This window comes from Dipodomys spectabilis, unplaced genomic scaffold, assembly GCF_019054845.1.
Source record: "Dipodomys spectabilis isolate Male_0828 unplaced genomic scaffold, ASM1905484v1 ptg000108l, whole genome shotgun sequence".
NCBI classification, from domain to species: Eukaryota; Metazoa; Chordata; class Mammalia; order Rodentia; family Heteromyidae; genus Dipodomys; species Dipodomys spectabilis.
Window position 1 is genome coordinate 9710078 of NW_024870785.1, and position 22327 is coordinate 9732404.

Sequence of the window (22327 nt, forward strand, 5' to 3'; positions counted from 1 at the left end):
AGCAAAAAGCTCTCAGGGACGGCAACCCACATCTCGAATTCAAGACCACATCTGACCAAAGATTAAAGAAAAAAAAAATTACCCTGTTTGGAATCACTATTAACAGTTCATATCAGTGTTTTTTTAAACACTTCTTGAAATAATTAAAAGGAATCATTATTGTATCAGTGCTGTAGTTAGTAAGTAGTTATATTTTTTTCTTTTTCTTTTTGGCAGGGTTGTTACAAGTTGAATTGAAAACGAGAAAAACTTGCTTTTGGCGCCATCAAAAAGGGAAGCCCGACACTTTCCTCTCCACAATTGAAGCCATTTATTACTTTCTAGTGGGCTACCACACTGATGTATTAAAAGAGAAATACGAAGGACAATATGACAATCTGTTATTTTTCTATTCTTTTATGTACCAGTTGATAAAGAATGCCAAATGCTCTGGAGGTAAGGAAGCAACAAAACTTATCCATTAGTTAACAAGTCATCTGTCATTTTCTTTTCCTCACATTAATAAACTTACAGTTGTGCTTTGTTTATTCTTGGGAGATAATCATATTAGATTTAGAAAATGTCTGAGTCTACGCGTGTGTGTGTGTGCGCGTGTGCGTGTGTGTGTTCTGGGGTTGAGCCCAAGGCTTTGCACCTGCCTAGCACTCTATTCCTTGTGCCATACATAACCCTAGGACTTTTGACTTAAGTAGTTTTCCAGTAGTGTGTATGGCTGGGCCGATGTGAACCATAATCCAGTCACCTGTTTACACTGCTAAGGCAACAGGCATGGAATTACTATGTCCAGTTGAGTGAGGATCTAGCATTCATGACATATTTGGCCTTCCTGATCTCATCCTCTAATGTAGCTGAAATGACAGGCACATGCCACTGTATGCCACCTATTGATTGAGATGATCCTCCTGATTCCTACCTCCCAAATAGCTAGGGTAAGAGGTATGAGCCACTGGTACCCTGCTTGAATCTCTTTGCTTAACAGAAAAAGAAATAAAGCATGATTTGTTTGAGGTTAGTCACAAAAACAGGCAGAATGAGTTTTTGGAAAATAACATACTGTATCTGATGGATACTTCCTGCCTTTTGTATCTGCCTAACTTCTTTTTTTTTTTCGGATAAAATTGCTAGTAGCCAGGCACCAGTGGCTCATGCCTATAATCCTAGCTACTCAGGAGACTGGAATCCAAGGATTGTGATTCAAAGCTAGATTAGGCAGGAGAATCCGTGAGACTTTCATCTCCAATAAACTACTCAGAAAAGGCTGGAAGTGATGCTGTGGCTCAAGTGGTAGAGCCCTAACCTTGAGTACCAAGAGGCTCAGGGACAGTGCTCAGGCCCTGAATTTAAGTCCCAAGGAAAAAGGAAAAAGAATTGCTAATAATCACGTGGTCCTGCCACAGAGATGAACATAAGCCCTACTTTGGTAGACCAAGAACACCCAAGTCCATTCTGATAAGCATTAGGGATGGCATTCAAGATGTTTAATTGGTAAAAGGCAATGGGATAGATACCATGGTTAAATGCACAGACTCCAAAGCTAGACAGCCCAGTCTTAGCTATGCCACACATCTGTCATGTCAGGTTTCTCATCCACAAAGAGTGAAGGATAGAGTGGCTTACTTTAGATAGAATCACTGTGAGAAGTAACTGAACGTGTATCTATCTAATAGGGTCTTTTAGCAGCACCTACAATGTAAGTGCTATGGTTTTTGTTTTAATTTGGAATTGTGAACTAAGAATAAGCCTAGAACTGATGGTGGCCACCTATGCTACCAGGTGAAAAGAGCCAGTCTTAGAGTGAATCTGGGAAAGGACTGCAGAGTGTCCAGATAGAGGGACTGAATCCTGAGGACGTCACTTAATCTGGTGGAAGTAGCTGCTGGTGAACAAAGCCCAGTCATCCTGGATGCCTTTTGTTGGGCCCGCTGGATGTACCCTCTTCTCTTTTATGTTCTGCTCTCTGTTGTGTGAGGTAGGTTCCCTTACCCTCTGGCCTTGGGTTTGATTCAACAAATAGGAAGTTGAGAGGGAAATGAAAACCATTTATTTACCTGGCTCCTTTCTTGCAAGGTAGGCATGCTTTGACTGTGTCCCTGTAACAGAATGCTACCTATCACATGTCCTTCCCTTCCTGAACACTCATCTCAGTTATATTTCTTGGTTCACATCCCTGCTTGTTCTCCCTTATGGGCAATAACCGATTTCATTTGTTACTAAGGCCCAAGGTACAGCCTTAGCCCTAGTTACTTTTCCTAACCCTTTCTCATCCCGTCCATTTGATGAATGTTTCTCAATGTTTCATCCATTTGACGAACATTTCTTATTTGAAGTTACCTACTGTTTTGTGGTTTTTTTTTTTTTGGTATCTGACTAGAGATACTAAAAATAGCAGTACATATTTCTCTCTTTTTGTATATAAGTAAATACACACTGTTGGGATACATATCATGTTTATGGAAGAAAAAATAAAGCCCAAGTCTTGCTTGGCACTGGTTGCTTATGCCTGTTTTCCTAGCTATTCAGGAGGCTGAGATCTAAGGATTGTGGTTCAAAGACAGCCTAGGCAGGAAAGGCCATGAGACTCTTACTCCAGAAAACCAGAAGTGGAGCTGTGGCTCAAAGCAATAGAGTACTAGCCTTGAGTAAAAAAGAGCTCACAGACAGTGTCTAAGCCCTGACTTTAAGCCCTATTACCCCCCCCCCCCCCCACACACACACAAATCCCAAACAAACAAAAACAGGTCTTGATGAAAGATGCATTTACTTCTTGTAGATTCAGAAGTCAAAGCAGGTGAGTTCCAGTGGCTCATGCCTGTAATCCTAACTACTAATCAGGCTGAGAATTGGAACATCACAGTTTGAAGTTAGCATGGGCAGAAAAGTCCATGAGTCTTCCTTCTCCAATTAACTAGGAAGAAAACCGCTTTCAAAACTGATTGGAGTCATGGCTCAAATGGTAGAGCACCAGTCATGAGCAAACAGGCCAAGCCAGTGTGAGGCCCTGAGTTGAAGCGCTGGAACTGGTAAAAAAAATTATATATATAATAAAATCACAATCAATTAATTGACAGTTGTTAGGAGCTCTGAAATAAGGTTATTAAATCATTTAAGTTAGCATGCTCTAAACTTACTTGAACATGCAATGCCTATTAGCACCCAGAAATAGGACATTTGGGATATTATAGTTTTAGAGCAGTATAAACACATATGCACATGGCAGCTGAGGATTAAAGAAGTTAAATAATTCCTGATAAACCATGCAACTATTTCACTAATTTCTGATAAGTCACACAACTGGTCTACAGTCTGAGATTTCTGACTTGCTTTGGTTTAGTGAGATTGCCATTTGTATTATGCTATTCATAAACAGCAGTGTGGATTATATAAGGTTTGAACATTATTAGCACCACAGTCTTAGCCAAATAGACTCAGTGGCTTACTAATTTAACAGTTATATTACAAGAATGGAATTAAAATAGATTTCTTCATGTTTCAACCTTGGCTCTAGAAATAAGAGGAGAGCTTGAATTGATTTAAGCAGGGCCAGAGTTGGATTTCTTTGGGCTAAATTTAGACTTCCCTGCCCCAAAAATCTATTGCCATTTAACCGGCTCTACAAATCAACTACACATAGCAATTAAAAGGGACAAGGAAAAGAAGAGAGAATAATCTTATCATTCATTTGCTCTTCCCCCCTCCCATCTCAGAGCTTACAGACAAAAGATGACCCACATACTTCAGAAGGAGCCAGTGTCACAAAGCCAGATAAAAATCTCAAGTTCTATCCAAAGAAAGGTACCTGTTAGAACAACATGAATTGGCTGCACTTGTCTTGTTTCTTTTTGGTATGCCAGGCTACAAAAATGGCCTTCTTTACTTCTCCCTGTATTGTTGATGGTATTTTTTTCAAGTTCCTTTGAAGTACACTCTCATTCTGAATCAGCCATATACATGCCTAAAAAAATGTATTGTCTTTCTATTCACTCTAGTGTTTTGACTGTTGATAAATAAACCTGAAAGGCTATGTTAACCTGTTGGAGAACTGAGGCAGGCCTAGAATAGAGCCAGGTTGCCCTTATTACCCTGGCTGACTCCTATCTAGACTGGCTGATAACCAACCCTCAGATAAGTGATCTCCAGCCAAGATCAGGAGAGCCACTCAACTGTGAACAAAGAACATCTATTGTTATACCATTAATATGTAGCTATTTATTTTACAGCATTATTGTGGCAGTAGATATTCAGTATTTGGATACTGTATCAGATATCACATATCTCAAAAACCTGAGAAGCTTCTTGGCCTCAGCCCTTGACCAATCACTTTACCTTAGCTATACCACTTTTTGTAGTGACAGATACCCAGTAGGTCTGTGTGATTCCTCTGCTTGGGGTCAAAGTAACCATATGTTCAAAATCCCTGGCTGGGGGCTGGGAAGGTGCCTCAGTGGTAGAGAGTGCTTGCCTTGAACACATGAGGCCCTGGGTTCAATTCGTCAGCTACCACATAAGCAAGAAAAAGCCAGAAGTAGCGCTGTGTCTCAAGCGGTAGAGCACTCGCTTGAGCTGAAGAGCAGAGGGACACCTCCCAGGCCCAGAGTTCAGGCCCTGTGACCGACAAAAAAAAAAAAAAAAGGAATCTCTGGCCCATCTAGTACTTATGTATACTAGGAATTCCATGTCAGAAGGCTTCTGTTAAAAGAGATGCAGTCTAGAAGTTGCAAAGTTAATGGATCAATGGACCTTAAGGAGTGTTGTAAATTCCTCTTTTTTTTCCCCTGAAACTGTAAGAGCCATAGGAGCACCGTCTTATCCTGCTGGTGCAGAGATGTACCATTTGGCTATGCAAGACCGACAGTGTCGCGTACAGCTTTTCATGTCGCAGCAGTCATGCTGCACAGTCATTCACCAGTTTGCCTTTGCTTCTCTTTCTTGCTAGTTTCACTGCTTTTCTTCCTCACTTTACCAGCCTGGGTTATATCTTCTAATAAAGCCAGACATGCTAGACTGAATTTAGTCAGGACATCAGGTTCATTACAAGTATGTCATAATTTTTTAAGAATTTGCATAAAAGAATGAGGATTCATCTAAAGGTTGAGCTACTGGGCAAGTACAGTGTGGGAGGCTGCAAGAGGGAAAGATGAGAGACAGACATTCACAGGTACTCAGAGTCACTATGACTCGCTTTGTAGAAACGTGTAAGTCTCAAGCGTATCAAACTTCTCATCTTTCTAGGCACCCTTTAGAAGTATATGGATTATAGTCTTTATTTGGTCTTTTCTTTGAGGCCTTTTGATTTGGTCTTTTCCTAAGACTCTTCTTCAACCATCATTTGTATACCCACTTCCTGATTTTTGAGCTTTTTTGTTATTGTTGAAGTTGTAGGTTGTAGGGCTTGAACTCAAGGCATGGGCACTGTCCCTGAGCCTCTTTGTTCTCAAGGCTAGTGCTGTACCAGTTTGAACCATAGCTCCACTTCCAGTTTTCAGGTGGTTGGTTGGAGATAAGAGTCTCTTAGCCTTTCCTGCCTGGGCTGGCTTTGAATTGCAATCCTCAGATCTCAGCCTCCTAAATAGGATTATAGATATGAGCCACCAACAACAGGCCTTGAGCATTTAAAAAAAATATATATATATATTTTGTAGTAACTACCAACTACTGGTCAGCTTATTCTTTTAAATTCTCCAAAATTTCACCAAATGTTTTGAATTCACTAGGTACATTTTCTATCGTCTGTAATTACTATATTATTAAAATTTGTTTTTGATTCCATATGCTGAAAGTTAAAAGACCCTAATGGAAAGTTAAGCTGCATATTTACTGAGACTACATTGAAGACCACCAGCAAATACTCCCATATATAACAGCTGATTACCAGTAGAAAATTGATAAAAACCCTCCACATGAAAAGTGGAGAAATATAGTAGCCTGTGTGTATGTGGGGGGGGAGGTGTAGGTGGGAAAAATTCCAATAAACAGAGAGAAACAACAAAAACCCATTAAATAGCTTCAGAAAAATAGCATGTATAAAACAGTGATAGAGTATGAAAAAAAGATATAAATAAGAAAGATCCTGGAAATTAAAAAGTAATTGCTGAAACAAAAATCAATATAGTAATTAGAAGATAAAATGTAGAGTAAAAGTAAGAAAGTTCCAACTTCCAAAAACTTAAGTTCAAGCCTTAGTTTTATATATATATATATATATATATATATATATGCATATATAAAAATGTATTTAAAAAAACCTTAAGTGGAAATGCTTGTACTAACCATTATTTTTTGTTGTAAAGGAAGGTGAAGATTCTTTATATAATAGTTACCATAAATTCAGGAATTTTAGGTAGGCAGAATGGAGGCTTATTCATGCACTGATCTGTGTATTATATGCACTGTGTATTATCATTGAAATACTGAGTATCTTGTGGGATTCTGAGAGGGGTCAATGCACCCCTCTCTAATTTTTTTAAATCTTGTTTTACTGGGGTTTGAACTCAGGGCTTTGCTAGTAAGGTGTGTTACCACTTGAGCCTCATCTTTAATACAAATTACTTTTGGGGGGGCGGGGTTGGACGCTGTTCTTTAGCTCAAGGCTAGCACTCTACTACTTGAGCCACAGCGCCATTTCCGGCTTTTTCTGCTTATGTGGTGCTGAGGAATTGAACCCAGGGCCTCATGCAAGCAAGGCAAGCACTCTACCACTGAGCCACCTTCCAGCCCTACAAATTACTTTTAACCATCAGGTTTTCCTGTTATACTCTTGAGGTTCTGACAGTCTGCAATCTTATTTTACATCTTGGCTCTAGCAAATAATACATATCTCATTGCATATTTAGAGTAGAGTGTTATGTTTCATGGAGAAGGTCAACTTATCAATGCTTTAATGTTTATATGAGCACTTGACTGATTTCATTTATTAACTGTGACTTTAGTATCTTTGTTCAGTAACTCTGCCATTGTTAGTAAAGTGAGTTAACTAGTCAAACAAGATGTTTTGGCTTTCTAAAGATAATTTTTAACTCTCATGTGGAGTTTTGTTCTGTTTTTGTTTTTTTTTTCCACTTCAGATCTTCAGAAAGTAGGGGGAAAAATTAAGATCAAGGATCAACCTGGGAGCGTCTTCATTTGTGTAATGGGAATTCCAGAGAGTGGCAATTGTAGAAGGCAGTTTTATAATTCCTAAAACTTGAGTATATAAGTTTTTGTTACTTATGATACAGGGGCTTGAATTCTGGGCCTCATGAACAAGAATCATGCCAGAGGTCTTTTCTGGAAACTAGAACACATGGGGTGATGAACTCTTGAGTGAGAACAATTTTCAAATTGGGTTCTATTCCTCATAATATTGTTAATCTAGCCAGGCGCCAGTGGCTCACACCTACAATCCTAGCTACTCAGGAAGTTGAGATCTGAGGATCACGGTTCAAAGCCAGCCCAGGCAGGAAAGGCCAGTGAGACTCTTATTTCCAATTAACCACCAGAAAACCAGAAGTGACACTGTGGCTCAAGTAGTAGAGCGCTGGCCTTGAGCTGAAGAGCTGAGGGACAGCACCCAAGCCCAGTGTTCAAGACCCTAACTGACAAAATATAAAAAAAATGTTAATCACGTGACATGCAGGTTCTCAAAAATTTTCCCATATATCCTTATGTTAAAGATTATTAAGAAGAACTGAAGACTGATTTCTAGCAAAACGGAATAGAAAACCAAACAGGATGGACGAGGGCATCAAGCAGGCAGCAAAGAGAAGTCTTAGGATTTGTTCATTCAATATGTGTTTGTTTATTCCATGAAAAGTTCTGGGTTCCTGCTAGGGGCCAGATTCTCTTCTAAGTGATGAATAAAAGATACTAAGTAAGATATCCAAAAGTGCAACAAGAGACAGTGACGTAACTAAAATAGACTAGTGCAAGCAAGGGGCACTTAGTGTAAAATAAGGTGGTCAGGGAAAAACCTCTGTGATAAGGTGAAACTCAGAGGACCCTAAATGAAGTGGGAGAGAGTGAGCCATTTGAATAAAGAAGAGAGCAGTATTTTAGGTAGGGAAACCCAATATGAGCAGAACCCTTGAGGTAGCCAAATATTCGACATAGTAGAGAAACACGAAAGAGATTAGTTTGAATAGTGAATGAGATGGGAACATTATCCGGGATAGCGTAGGTAGGCCCCGTACAAGCACAGGCATCCTGAAAAAAAAAAAAAAAGTTCAAAGAAGGATAATGCAAAAGGATGTCAGAGGGATGAAAAGTGAGAATGTTTCATTCCACCATTTTTAGCTTTGCAAAATGGACAATGGGAACCATAAATTAAGAAATGTGGGTAGCCTCTAAGAAGCTTAAAAAAAAAAAAAAAAAAAGATACAGAGTTTCCCCAAGGCCTCCAGAAAGGAATTCTTGTTTAGCCAAAATCTTGATTTAGGTCCAGTGAGATCTGTATTGGACTCTTACAGTATGTGAAAATAAGTTGTGTTGCTTATGCGTGCCAAATTTGTGGTAATTTGTTGCAGAAGCAAGAGAAAAATAACTTGAATTAGCCACAACTTGAAGAATAGTGAACAGATTCTTACTAGAGAGTGGCCCTACCAGAAGGTAATTATTTACTTAACTAAGTTATGCAATGATAGAGTGTTGGTGTTCACACAGAGGTTAGAAAATGAGCCTTAAGAGTGTGTATCTCTTTGTTTTTGTTTTTTTGTTTTTGGGTCTGATCATGGGGCCTGAACTCTGGGCCTGGGCACTGCCCCTCAGCTCTTCAGCTCAAGGCTAGCGCTCTACCACTTGAGCCACAGTGCCACTTCCGGCTTTTTTCTTTTTGCTTATGTGGTGCTGAGGAATCGAACCCAGGGCCTCAGGCATGCAAGGCAAGCGCTCTACCACTGAGCCACCTTCCCAGTCCTGAGTGTCTCTTTTTAAAGACATTTCCAGGCAACTGTTAACTTGTTATGGCAGTTGCTAGTGCTAGGGTGATACACATAAACTAGGAAGGAATTGTTCAACTTGAATGAATTTCTGACCTGTTACCTGTTAATTTTTTTTTTCTAGAAAAGGAAGGATGACTGGAGGATGTAGTTAAATCCCAGAGAGAGGAGTGAAGGACAGAGAAAAGCAATGAATTACCTCTACCATAGGACTATCTGAACCAGGACCAAGGAATAGCTCCTGCCTTGGGATCCTTAGGAAAAATTTCATTTCAAGCCTTTCGTTTCTCCCACCCTCATTTCTGTGGTATTCCTAGCTTAGAAAACCTGGACTTGGAAAAGCCATCTCAGGAAGAATAACAGAAAGTTTATCCTATATGAATATGATTTAGATATGCCATGCAAAACCTAAGTATAAGCCATAGTGGACAAAAATTGTAAAGAGTAAGTACGTTTTTACACAAGAATGGGACAAGAACTATTGTAAAAGGGTGAGCTAGCCTAGTCTTGGAAGATAGCGCCAGAACAATTCTTTGTTGGAAAATGATTTCTAACTGCCTAAAGTCTCTTTTAGTCTGTGTTGGGGGATATCTTCATCAAGACTGTTGTCTTATAAAGAAAAATCTTTGAGCGCTTATACCAAGGCTCAAAGCTTATTGTACAAAAGCTTCTTCTGTAAATCTTGAGACCTGCCCTTTTTGGCTTGGGCTAAGAATCAGGGTACTGTGGAAAAGGCTTATAATAGTCTCCAGAATACAGGTCTTATGAAGAACTGTTGAAATTATCCTAGCATCTTCAATCTTAATTCTGTGATCATTTTTTACTGTTGGTAGCAACCTTTTTTTTTTTTCAATCTGTTTTAAAAAATCATTTTCAGGGGATTTTTTTTCCTACTGTGATATATACGTATATTTCTCTTTTGTACTATTAAATATTTGTTATTGCAAGTTTTCCCCCTCCAGTTTTTCAAGCACATATTTTGCAAACACTTTAGGAATTTTAGAGACTCAACAGTAGACTGTCTCATAAGTTCTGATTTTAAAGCACTTTGTCCATTAGAAACAAAGGAAGGAAATACAGAAAGAAGGAAAGGAAGGAGAGGAATAGGAAGAAAGAAGGAAGGATAGATAAAAGGAACTAAGGAGTAAGGAAGGGAAGGAAGGAATGAAGAAGCATAGGAAGGAAGGAAGAAGGAAGGAAATGTACTTATGGAACCATGTGTTCTAATGTTTTATAATCTTTTTTTTTTAAGTTCCAAAACACATTTCCCTGAAAACATGTTGTTTGAATTTAAGAAATAGAAGTCTTTGTTACTTTTGGAAAATAGTTTTGTAAAGTTAAAAATGTTTTCCAAATTTGAGTCTGGACACCTCATTTTATTTTAACAATGGAAGTTAAGAAGCTATTCCAAGAGTAAATTATAATTCTAGTTCTCAGATGAAATCAATGTACAAAGATCTTTAAAGCCGGACATGGGATCTTCAGAAATCCAGGCTAACCTTTTGAAGAGAAGGCCCCTGTGACAAGTCCTTGGAGTCATAGGAAGGAAAGGCTACCCAGGAATAACTGAAGTATTCCAGTCATTGGCACCAAGGTCCAGACATGTGTGAGAGGCTTTCTAGAACTTTCTTATTCAGCATAGTCAACAGGTCAGTATAATCACCCCTGACATCATTTGAAGCAATTATTGAAACTAGTTCACCCGAAGCCACATACAACTATATAAAAAATCCTGGTCATTGACTGAATTTCTTCATTGCTTAATTTTGTGTTATATGAAGGTAGCCATATTTGACAACCTTTACTATAGTCAAGACATCTAAAGACTTTCCAGTTACTTTTTCTGCTCAAGGTTGCTGATGTTAGGTCTTGAAACTTAAGCACACACATTAAAAATAAGACTTTAAGCCGGGCGCTGGTGGCTCACGCCTGTAGTCCTAGCTACTCAGGAGGCTGAGATCTGAGGATCGCGGTTCAAAGCCAGCCCGGGCAGGAGAGACCATGAGACTCGTATCTCCAATAAACCACCGGAAAACTGGAAGTGGTGCTGTAGCTCAAGTGGTAGAGTACTAACCTTGAGCTGAAGAGCTGAGAGACAGCGCCCAGGCCCAGAGTTCAAACCCCACGACCAACCAAAAAAAATAAAAATAAGACTTTAGTGCTTATTGAAGTAGATTTACAAATTACTGCAAATTACCTTTTTTATTCATATAATATATAGTAGTCTAATAATCTTTGCCATTTCAAATGGCAACTTCCCTAACATTTCACAGTATGTGCATCATCTTGTATAGAAGGTTTTAATTACAGGCTGATGAACAATGGACTGTAGTTAAGTGAAAACAAATTGGAATCTAGTAGGAACTGATGAATTTGGCTAAAAGCTAGCTCTTTAACTTTATACATTAAAATCTCTGGATCTATATGCTTATCAGTTCATAGATTTTTAACACTAGCATGCTCTTTATTACAAGCAGCTTTTATCCAAATCCTCATGTTCAAAGCAAGTATCTATATACTTAATGTTCCAATTACTTCAATCATCTGAGAGAGGAGGCCTCTAAAGTCATTCTCCCTTGTGGGAGCACTTACCATCTATTTCTAGGCCAGCTTTTTAAAATAAAAAAAAAAACACATCTTTGTCTTTAGTAAAGTGAAGAAATCAGTATCTTATTTGGATTGACAATCTTTAAGGCCATCTGTCATTAAAAATTTATATATATATATATATATTTAAATATGTACTTTTATTGTAAAGATACTGTACAGAGGGATTACAGTTATATGAGCAAGGTAATGAGTCTATTTTCCACCAAGAATTGTTACACCTTCCTTCATATTTCCCCTACCATTCCTTTTCTCCCCAACTCCTTCCCCCCCCCCCAAAGTTGTGAAGTTCATTTTCAACATACTGTCTTGTACATCTCATTGTTACAATAGGTCATCCTGTATCCTTATTTCAGCATTTTGTTATTTCCCTTCCCCTCCCCAAATTAGAAAAATGTATATACAAGATGCAGGAAAAAAAAAAAGATGCAGGGCACCAGAATCAAATACCGTGACAACAGGGGTTGTACCATGGGGGAAGAACATACAAAATAAACAAAAATATCACATAATACATTATAAGTACATTAAGAAGAACAGCAACAAAGATAAAACCTCTTATGTCCCTATCTTGGGGTTCATTTCACTTTAGCATCAGGTTATATGGTCATATGTATATAGCTTTTGACCTCTTCTGCTTGTCCTAGACATATACTAGTTATTGCAGATAAATGAAAAACCGTGGGACCTATATGTTTCTTTGAGTCTGGCTTGCTTCACTTAATATAATTTTTTCCAAGTCTTTCTATTTTTTAACAAGTGGACAGTGTCATTCTTTCTGATGGAGGCATAGAACTCCAATGTATATAAATAGATCACATTTTCTTGATGCATTCATCTACTGAGGAGCATCTGGGTTGGTTCCATATCTTAGCTATGGTGAATAATGCTGCGATAAACATAGTTGCGCTGGTAGCTTTAGTGTGGCCTTCTTTGTGATTGCTTGGGTTTTTTAAAAAATATTTTTTAAATTGGATAAATAGAATTGTATTTTTAGTGCACAACAGTGGTTTTTAAATCTGCATATACATGCAGCATGGCTCTGTTGAACTAATTAACATACATTACTGTGCACAATTTTTTTGTGGTAAGAATACTTAAAATCTACTCTCAGCAGTGTTTGTTAAGGATACAATACAGTGTTGACTCATTGCCACGTTGTACGGTATATTGAGTTTATTTCTCCTATCTGTGTTGTTTTTCCACCAACATCTGTCCAACTCCTATTCCCCAGCCTCTAATGACCACCATTTTAATCTCTACATCTCTAAACTAAGCTATTTTCAGTTCTGTGCCTTGTTTGTTAGACTTCATGTAATGTCCTCTGGGTTTATCCAGTTAACACAAGTGATAGGATTTAGTTGTCTTTTTTTTTTGTTTGTTTTTGTTTTTGTTTTTTTTTAAGGGCTGAATAATATCTTGTCATGCCTATGTTTATATTCCTATTTGATCAGGTAATACAAATGGTCAGATTTCAATTACTTTTTAATTTGTTATGACTTGTACTGTAGCCCAGTGTATATAATCTATCTTTGGGAATTTACACATACACTTGGAAAAAAAATACGCATTACACTGTTCACAGTGAATGTTTGGAGTTTTCTTTTAAGATATCAGTCACTTCAGGTGGGTTGACAGTGTTCAAGTTTTCTATGAGTGGGAACAATTAGTGAGCTTAACTCCCTCTTAGCAAGCAGTGGAGGTTGAAAATTTAACAAAAGATGCGGTCACTGGTGGCACACATCTGTAATCACATCTGTAATCTTAGCTAATTAGGAGGCTGAGATCTGGTAGATTTCAGTTCTAAGCCAGCCCTGGTAGAAAAGTCCACGAGACTTTGTCTCCAATCAAAAAACTAGGCTGGAAGTGTGTCTCAAGTGGCAGAGTGACAGCTGAACAATCTAGTCAAGCAAATGTGACGCCCTGGGTTCAAGCCCTGGTACCAGCAAAAGAAATAATAGTAACAAAATAAGAAACATTATAAAAGGTTAAAAAGATTCCCATAGATATTGTGGAACATAATTCTTCCTAAATTTATCTTTACATAAGTGAATTTATTTTGTTTAAAAAGGAAAAGTTAAACTTATTTAGGGAACATACAAATTATCCTTATTTTTTTTTTTTTTTTGCAATCAGACTTTAACCATTTTATTTCCTTGATAATTGCAGATAGGTTCCATTGATATTTTCTGATATATTCAGTTTTCAAACATATGCCATACCAACTGTCTCCTTTAAAGGATAATAGTTTTGGAGTCAAAGGACTACTCTGATTATAGAGTGAAAGACAGACATAATGAAAGGTAGAAGCTATTTAACTTTCTGCATCAGGTATCAACTTTGAACATTTTTTCTTTTGGCTGATGGTTCTCCCCCTCACTTCCTTCTAACCATTGTGCGTTAATGAGTTGGAGATTCAAGCAGCGTTTCTTAGTCTTAAGAAAACAAAAATCTGGTCTAGGAAGGTGGCTAGTGGTAGAGTGCTTGCCTCGCCTGCCTGAGGCCCTGAGTTTGATTCCTAAGCACCACATAAGCAGAAAAACCTGGAAGTGGTGAGGGACAGCACCCAGACCCAGAGTTCAGGCCCCACGACAAAAAAAAAAAAAGAAAAGAAAAGAAAAAGAAAAAAGTCTAACCCACACTGCTTTTCCACAAATGCAAATATCCCATGCTTTTTGATACATTTAAATATGTGTAAGCAAATGAAACATTTTTGGCTTAAAGATTTTACTCTTTAATCTTCCCTCCAAATGCTGATTCTTGTTCTTGTCTCTTGAATTTCCTGTACATTACCTCAGAGTGACACTCTGAGTGAAAAATATTTCTCTTGATTCATTTCCATCCTACCTGCCCATCTCGAGGTCCTTTGACTGTCTTCTTTCTCTCTGCCTTCTTTCTCTCCCTCTCTTTTCTACCCTACCCTACCTGGTCAAACTGTTGCTCATTTGTATGTGCAGAAATGAGGCAGTTTTAACTCCTTTTTCCTTGTAAACTCATGCCTTCTGGAAGGGAGTGGACTGCAAAGAAGCTAGTCAAGCCATTCAGGAGTACACAGATGAATCGCCTGTGTCCCAGCCCATCAAGACCAGTGACAGATCAGATCAGGTCAGACAAGGGTTAAAAGCCAATTCCTCTCTCCAGGGCAAGGTAGACATCGTCAAGAGATCATTAGTAATTTTAAAAAAAGACCTTAAAATATTAAGCAAACAAAACCATATCTAGCCCTCATGCCTGTTGCTAAACGGGTATATTTTCCAAGGTCCTTACAATAGAAAACTGAACATGACATCATTTCAGTAGGTTTGAAATGTCACAACCAATAAGTTGGGCAGCTTCGCTGTAATATGTTGCAGACTATTTTAAAATCTTGGTCCTGAAGTTTCAATAGTTTTACGTAAAGTAAAAGGAAGGTCCTTAGGGATATAGAGGAAGTAAGGATGTAGTAAAAAATTCAGAGATGTAAGAGAATGGCAAGAATGAGAATGACTGTGTGCATGTTATAGTTTAAGCCTGAGTACATGTGTTAAATCTTGCTGCCTTCTTCATCTTCTAGGCTTCTTTTCCTATGTCAGAGTTGATCAGTAAGCCACATAACTAACTATTGGTTTTGAGGATGAAGGCCTCTGATTGGTCTGACTCCCCATTTCTGCTTTAGTTCTCTGACTGCCCCTCTTCACCTTGTACTTCCATATTTGTCTCCTTAGAGTTCTGAAGAGCAGTAGGCTATGTGACTTCTCTGTACTTTTCTATTTTCCTTCTATCTGGTGTATATGATTCTCTTTACTGGCCAATTCTATGAAACCTTCTCTTGTGATATCTTCCCTGATTACACTTTCAGGAGAATGAATCAGCTTCTTATTAAACATTATACTAGCACTTTCATAATAATAAGCAATGATGACATGGTTATTCTTGGTTTTGCATTTTTCTCTAATCCTCTATAATGTCTTTATAAGCAGGGATAATACCTTTATACTTTTAGTCACTTGTAGCTAACATAACTAGGAGGGTCTAGGTTCTTAGAATATGCTAGTTGATCAGAATTGAATAATGCATATGTCACAAGAAGTTGCCAGTGTCTTTCACTTCGTAGACATGTCAAATTCCCAGCTATGTTTTGGTGATTATGCTATGTGAGTTATCTGCTCTGGAGGGAAAAAGAAATAGACAAGCCAAGCAAGCAATCATGCTCTTTTTCAATCTAGATGTGGATATCCCAAAGGAACATGTAATGAACAGAAAAATGGATATGCAATTATTCACAAACTAGTTAGAAACATTAAGCCCCTATGCAATGTGATACTTTGAAAAATAATGCCCAGGGGAACAGCAGTTCTAGAGAAAACCAAATCCAAGTGTGGCTACCGTCCATCTTCATTTTGGAAACAGCCACAGCTGTGGTGGCCCACCAGACAATGGAATGCAGTTGTGGATTTAATATGGGGAATAGGAAAGGAAACTAGGTTTCCTGCCCCAGGGTGGTTGGGCATGGACTCCTATAACTCTTCTTCCCCCACTTTCTATCTCCAACCTTCTCATCATCTAGGAAATGCATTGCTGCTCAGGGCAAGGTCTGACATTTTGATTCTGTTTGTACTCTTGGGAATATCATGGCAAAGGGCCTTAAAAAATTGAAGATGACACTATTGTACATCTCTAACTCTTGCCAAGTATGGACAAGTCCCAAGTTAAGCCACAAAAAATTCTTTTGTTTTTGGGGAAAAAAAAAGAGATTCTTTCTATAAATGGTATTTTGCAATATATCAGAGAAACTATTGTGTTTCGTTTGACAATAGTTCAACACAATTAAGCTTTCCTTTCCCAAAAATACAATAAAATCATATGCCTGCTGGAAATGACAGACCAGTCTTAACTGACAATATTTTGTCAAGACCATTTCCAATCCTAGTTTCTGCTCCTTACCCTTGTGTTCTAGACTTCTCTCTCACATCTTTTTATCAAACTATCAAGGAGCATTCCTCAAACACAGATACCTGTCTGTAGCAGTTTAAGAGCTGCTAGCAACCACAGAGAAGTACTGTTACTTAGCCTGTAATAGAGCTAACCAGAAAAACTAATCTTACGCTAGTCAAGCGCGTGATCATCTTTGGAAGGAAGCCTGGGAAGGAGACAAGTAAGGCTTCCGGGTGCAGCTCATGTTCTATGTCATTTATTTAATGCTAACTATATAGATGTGTTCAAATTGTGATAAATAATTGAGCTATATAGCCGTATGATTTATGTACTTTTCTATAGGTAATCATCATTAGTATCGCTGTAATAAGTAATCATCACTGTAAAAATAAAGGGACCATAAACTGGTTCAAATAGATTTATATATTCAGCTAGCACAAAGAATACTAAGAGCAATAACTCCCATGTCTATGATATAAAAAACAAGCAAAAATATACCCAGTAGAAGTTTGTGGAATATACCTTTTGGTGAGTAGTTACTTGTTTTATTTGGGAATAGGAGACCCAGAAGCTAACTATTTCTCAAAGACAAGTAAAGCCCCAGAGTTTCTGTCTGGCTCTCTTTGATACACTTGTTTTCCTTTTAATCATCTTCACATTGTTGCAGAACAACCCTTTGGGAAGACAGTAGATACAATCAACTTGCCTTCTAAAAAGCAGAGCGAAAGTACATACTTATTTAATGATCTGTTCAAGATAACAGAGGAAGGCAATGGTGGTACTGGAATCTGGACTTAGATTTGCGGGGCTTCATGTAGAATTTCCATTTAATGCAAGTCAGTATGTTATACCCACTTCAACAATCACTGGGTCTAACTTCCTTTTTTTTTTTTTTTTGTTCCTAACATCAAGCCAAGAAAATACCATGGTTATTGAGAAAGCTTCATTTACTCCATAGACATTGATCAAAGCCTTCTTGGTTAACCATTTTTTTCCTGACTAGTCTTCTATCCAGGAAATAAAACCCATCCCTCTCTTGTAGTTTCTTGCAAGCAGTAACATGATATTTCTCAGTCTTGCTCAAATAGCATACAAAATGGGTAGGTCTGTAGAAGGACTTTTGGCTGAAAGATGATGGTGGCTTTTTGGTGGTAATTAGGAGGTGGCGGGGGTGGGGGGAAGAATACTGCTATTGTAAACTTGTTTACTTATTTATATATTTTGCTATCTATATAAGATCCTAAAAGTAGGGCTACTCCCAAGGAGAAGTGACCAGGAGGCTGTAGGAAACCATCTGCTTTAGGTATAAACCATAGCAGATACTTTTTCCTTTAGAGAATTTACAAAACAATCATAAAAGCAGAGTAAAACTTGTTGGTCTGCTTCTCATGTGTCTGAAAAATCCTCAGGGATCACTTTGTGACTAGGTCAGAGAGCCACGATGCTGAGGAGGATAATGCCCTTTGCCACCATTACCTCTTTGCCACATTTTTTTGGGGGGAAGGGGGAAGAGCTCTTAGAAGATGGCAGATGAAAAGCTTCCTCCATGAGACTGTGTGAATGAGCAGAGGAGGTAGAGAACAGAGGACAGACTGTCTATCAAAGAAAGAAAGTAACAGACCCTTAAGATCATGAAAGGCGTTCTGGGACAGCTGAAAAGCACAGAGAAACAGAAAAGCTATGTAGTGAAAGCTTCAACTCCAGCTCCCCAGGAGAGGGAAAGCCAAAGCCACAACCACACGTTAAGCAAGGCAAACCTGGTGACAACAGACTGGCACAGGATAGGATCGCAGGTCTTACAAGCTTGAAATCCAGTACAGGGATTTGGGTATGACAGTGACCCCTCCCGAGTGTCGGACCAGCACTGGAAAAAGAAATATATTTAGTCACTCCCTGTGTCTTAGAGAGTGATGGCCAGTACTATCTTGAGGGTCTGCTGTTTGAGACTGAGCTACTCTGGGGACCTGAAGACAAGGAATAGTCACAAGCCAGAGAACCTAGGGATGCTTTGCCACAGTGTCAGTATGGGAGACAGACCCAAGAGAAGTCATGGAGAAAGTCAGATGTGGGTCCACTGAGAAGGATAGGGAGTAGGGATCTCAGGCTGTGAAGGACCTGGTCAACCCTCTGGTGCAGAGCAAGCCACTTCGCCTATAATATCTGGAGTACTTGGGTGTCTACTTGGATGTCTAAAATGGGCTATGGTTTCACAGAATAGGTATTTTTTTTTATTCTATCTAATCTTCTATACCATAGATACTTAGCTTTGGTCTCTTCAAGTCCTAGCTTTGACCAGGATTTTCTTTTCGTTGTTTCTGCCAGACTTTCTCCAGATGGAACTGAGGGAGCTCTCTTTCTCCTGTGGACAAAGGAGAATATAGTTTGTAAAATACATGGTATTTGATTCTAGTGTTTCAACTTTTGACAGTATTAAAAACCTTAAGTTGGTTGATGTGACTTGAATGAAACTTCAGTTTCTCATACTTTTTTTTTAAAAGAAGGATAAGAATTTTAGATTGTGCATCTTGAGGGTTTCTGTGATTTTATGGTTATGGGATGCATGTAGTTAGAAAATTGTTACTTAGAGTGAGGCAGATTAATGTGCATTATCTTACGTGGTTACTGTTGTGGTGGTAACAGCTAAAATCTGTTGAACAAAAACAATAATATTTCTTTGAATTCAGTCTTCATAGTGTAGTTTTTTCAACCTAGTTATTGGTCATACATGCTGTATTTTATTCTTTGATCCTGATAGTTCCACTTACTCTCTCAACTGTCAGGTAGTAGTACACAACCAATGAGAGTGAGTTTTCTATCTGTGACAGAATTTTCTGATATGAGAAAACACTGATAAACTGACAAGTTGAAGTGTAACCTCTTTGGACAAGTCCTTAAGTATAATAATTTTTTTTTAAAAAAAAAAAAAACAAGGCTGACTCATTTTAAAAATGTCAGGCTGTAATCGCCTCCAATTTATTTTTTCAGAACGACACGGCAAACTAAGAAAATTCAGCCCAAACAAAGATTCTAGAAACAATGGCATCAACAGTCTCCTGAAGTCTACAGCATCACTTGGGATTCTTCATTGAGGCTGTTGAAATGAAAGGAGGTGAGGGCAATCATTGTTGTGGATTGGAATATTGATAACAGTGATGAAATAAGCATCCTTTAGGCTTCTCTGGGTCCTTGGTGTTACTATTGCCCCTAGGAGAGGTCCATAAATTCCTAAGAGATGATTTCTGAGAAAAATAAAGGGATTCTACTAGAGCTTCTTAAGAGTAAAAGACTTCAGGAGAGGCTTAGTAGGTAAAGAGAAACCTATGGGACAATTAGAGGTTGGATTATTCTTACAATACCCTTAATTAATTAGACCCAATTTGTGGCTAGAGGAACAGTTCACTTTGGGAGTTCTGGGAAACTCCTTCCCGGATGATGAACAGGATTTAATTCTGGCTGCCAAGTCATTGATGACCCTGACGGTTGGTTCCACTTAATTCATTGTGGTTCAAAAGACTACACCCAGTTCACTGGTTTCTGCTTCTTGCTCACATGTTGTTGTTCTGATTTCTTCAAAACAGGCATCTGGCCTTGATAAGAGAGAGGTTGGTTGCCTTGGCTGTTGACGGCCTCCAGCCAGCTGTTGTTCTGGCTGTGTTATCTGATGGACTAGGACAGACTCAGTCTTTCTGAGAACCTTCACAGTATTTCTCTTCTCTTTCCCAAGTCCTACTTCCTACTTCCTCCTAGAAGTAGCCTGCTACTCACTGAGTCTATGATTGTGAGTGCTCTTGCAGAGAAAGTAGAGGAGTTGAAACACAAAGGAGTTAGAATACCTCCAACAGACAACCAAAGGCAGCTAAGAAAAACAATCCTGAAATTGTTTTAGGCCACTTGGCATTCTTTTCTCCCTCTCTCAATCTCTCCCCACTCATTTGTCTCCCTTTCTTCCTTCTAGTATACACAAAGAAAGGAAGATTCCAAGAAGTACTTAAAGGTAAGTGTAAAAACATTTTTCATTAGTTTTGAAAGATACAGGCATAGACTTTTCTGACTTAATTGATTCTAACATGAAATAAAAAGATCTCAAGAAACAGTTGAAGGTTAGTGTAAACATTTTTCTTACGCTTGAAGAAAATATAGGCGTAGACTTTTTTTTGACATAATTGATTTTAAAATGAAATAAAGTGCAGATACACAGGCTATGTTTATATGGCAGTCTCTCAAATAAGTGTCATTGATTCTATGTCTCAATACTGATAAAGCCACAAAGGGTATTAATGAGAGGAAACCTTATGATTTTTCAAGTATTCACTTATTGAACAAATATTTATTAAAAAAAGTAACATTTCTCCAAAGGAGACTTATTTACAAGATAAAAAGTTGGGAGCACATTGTGAGAGAATGAACTACTCAGAAAAAGGAGAAATAGATATTGTGTAGAAAATAGGAAAACACACAAACATGAGAGGAGACACCTGCTTTTCTATAAACATTTGATTTACTACAGTTCCCAGAAATGTTCCAATGAAATAACTGTTAATTCATATTCAATTAACATGACATTACAGTTTTAAAGGTCACACGAAAACATTGCCTTTCTTCTCTCTCCTGAGCTTTCTCCCTTCCCAGAATTCCCTAGTGGTAAAGCCAGCAGATTGAGTTATTTCTTTTCAAGCTTAAAGAAAGGTCACAAATAGCTTTCAACAGATTACAAACTGTTTGACACATGGTTTCAGAAGCTTGGAAAATTCTGCGGATACAGGAATGTTTCAAACATTGATGAAAAGATTTCATTGTGTGCCAAATTTAACATTGCTAAAGCAGGTCCTCTTTGAATTAACGAGGCACAAACCATAATATAATCATCTGGATCAATTGTTGCTGTGGATGACTTTGAGAATTCTTTGATAGTTTGATGTTATTGCCTAATAGTACAAGACCTTTTGTTACCGTAAGTAAAGCCTTCACTTTTATATGCAGTCCCAGGCAAGCTGTGATTTGAAGAACACAAAGGGACTAGATTTTCCAACATTGTTTTCATTAGTCTTACCTTCAAGTCTTCTTCTATACTTGCGGCTTGTAAGAAATACATAGTCATCACCAGGACTTTTCTTTAATCTAAAATTCAAATTTAGTAGTGTATACTATCATTCTATTTGTTAAATCTGGCAACTCCTACTTTGGGGTTAATTGTGTGTGTGTGTATCTTTCTGGAGTGAGTGGTAAATATCTATTGTAGTGATACCTATTAAATACCTGTTGTTAATATTATACTTACTATATGGGCATATGGAACATTTCCCCAAAGATTCATGTTTTGAAGTTCTGGCCACTAGCTAGTGCCGCTAATGGGAAAGTGAAAGAGGTAATATCTATTTGGAAGAGATGGGTCACTGAGGCTGTGCATTAGAAGAATATAGTTTGCCTCTGGCTCTTCTTTTCTCTGCTTCCTGGCAGCCAGGAAGTGAGCAGCTTCACCCCACCACATGCTCCCTTCCATGATAGTCTGCATCACCATAGCCTAGAAACAAGGGAGCTAAGTAACCATAAACCACATCATCTTGACAGTGAGCCCAAAGAAATCCTTCCCTCTTGAAGTTGATTTTTCTCAATGATAGTCATAGTGACAGAAAGCTTACATACGGGCAACAATGCTTGATAAGAAATGTACTCATTATCTTGCCCATGTAATTGTAACTCCTCTGTATGATATTCTCACAATAAAAAAAAAAAAGAAAGCTTACATATCACCCTTAACCGTTATGGCCCCAAATCTAAAGTTTTTAAGTTCATATGAGGTTATCATCTTCCAATTTCTCTTCCCCTGCTTGCTTAACTCATCAAACATTCTATTTAGGAGAAAGTGGTATAAAAATGAGACTGTAACAGCAGCATAC

At 38.2% G+C, this 22327-nt stretch overlaps 1 protein-coding gene across 3 annotated transcripts in view; it reads left to right on the forward strand.

Moving 5' to 3' along the window:
* Positions 1-19534, forward strand: part of Dtwd1 (DTW domain containing 1) — a 34045-nt gene extending 14511 nt beyond the window's left edge. For 2 of the 3 annotated variants that reach the window (XM_042687715.1, XM_042687716.1), the window contains exons 5-6: positions 217-435; positions 19416-19534. In XM_042687715.1, coding sequence (XP_042543649.1) covers positions 217-435; positions 19416-19519 — 323 coding nt within the window. In that variant the 3' untranslated portion in view covers positions 19520-19534. Of the gene's footprint in view, positions 1-216; positions 436-1773; positions 1991-19415 lie in introns of those variants that run through there. The other variant, XM_042687718.1, reaches the window with a different exon arrangement.
* Positions 19535-22327: the final 2793 nt, after the last annotated feature.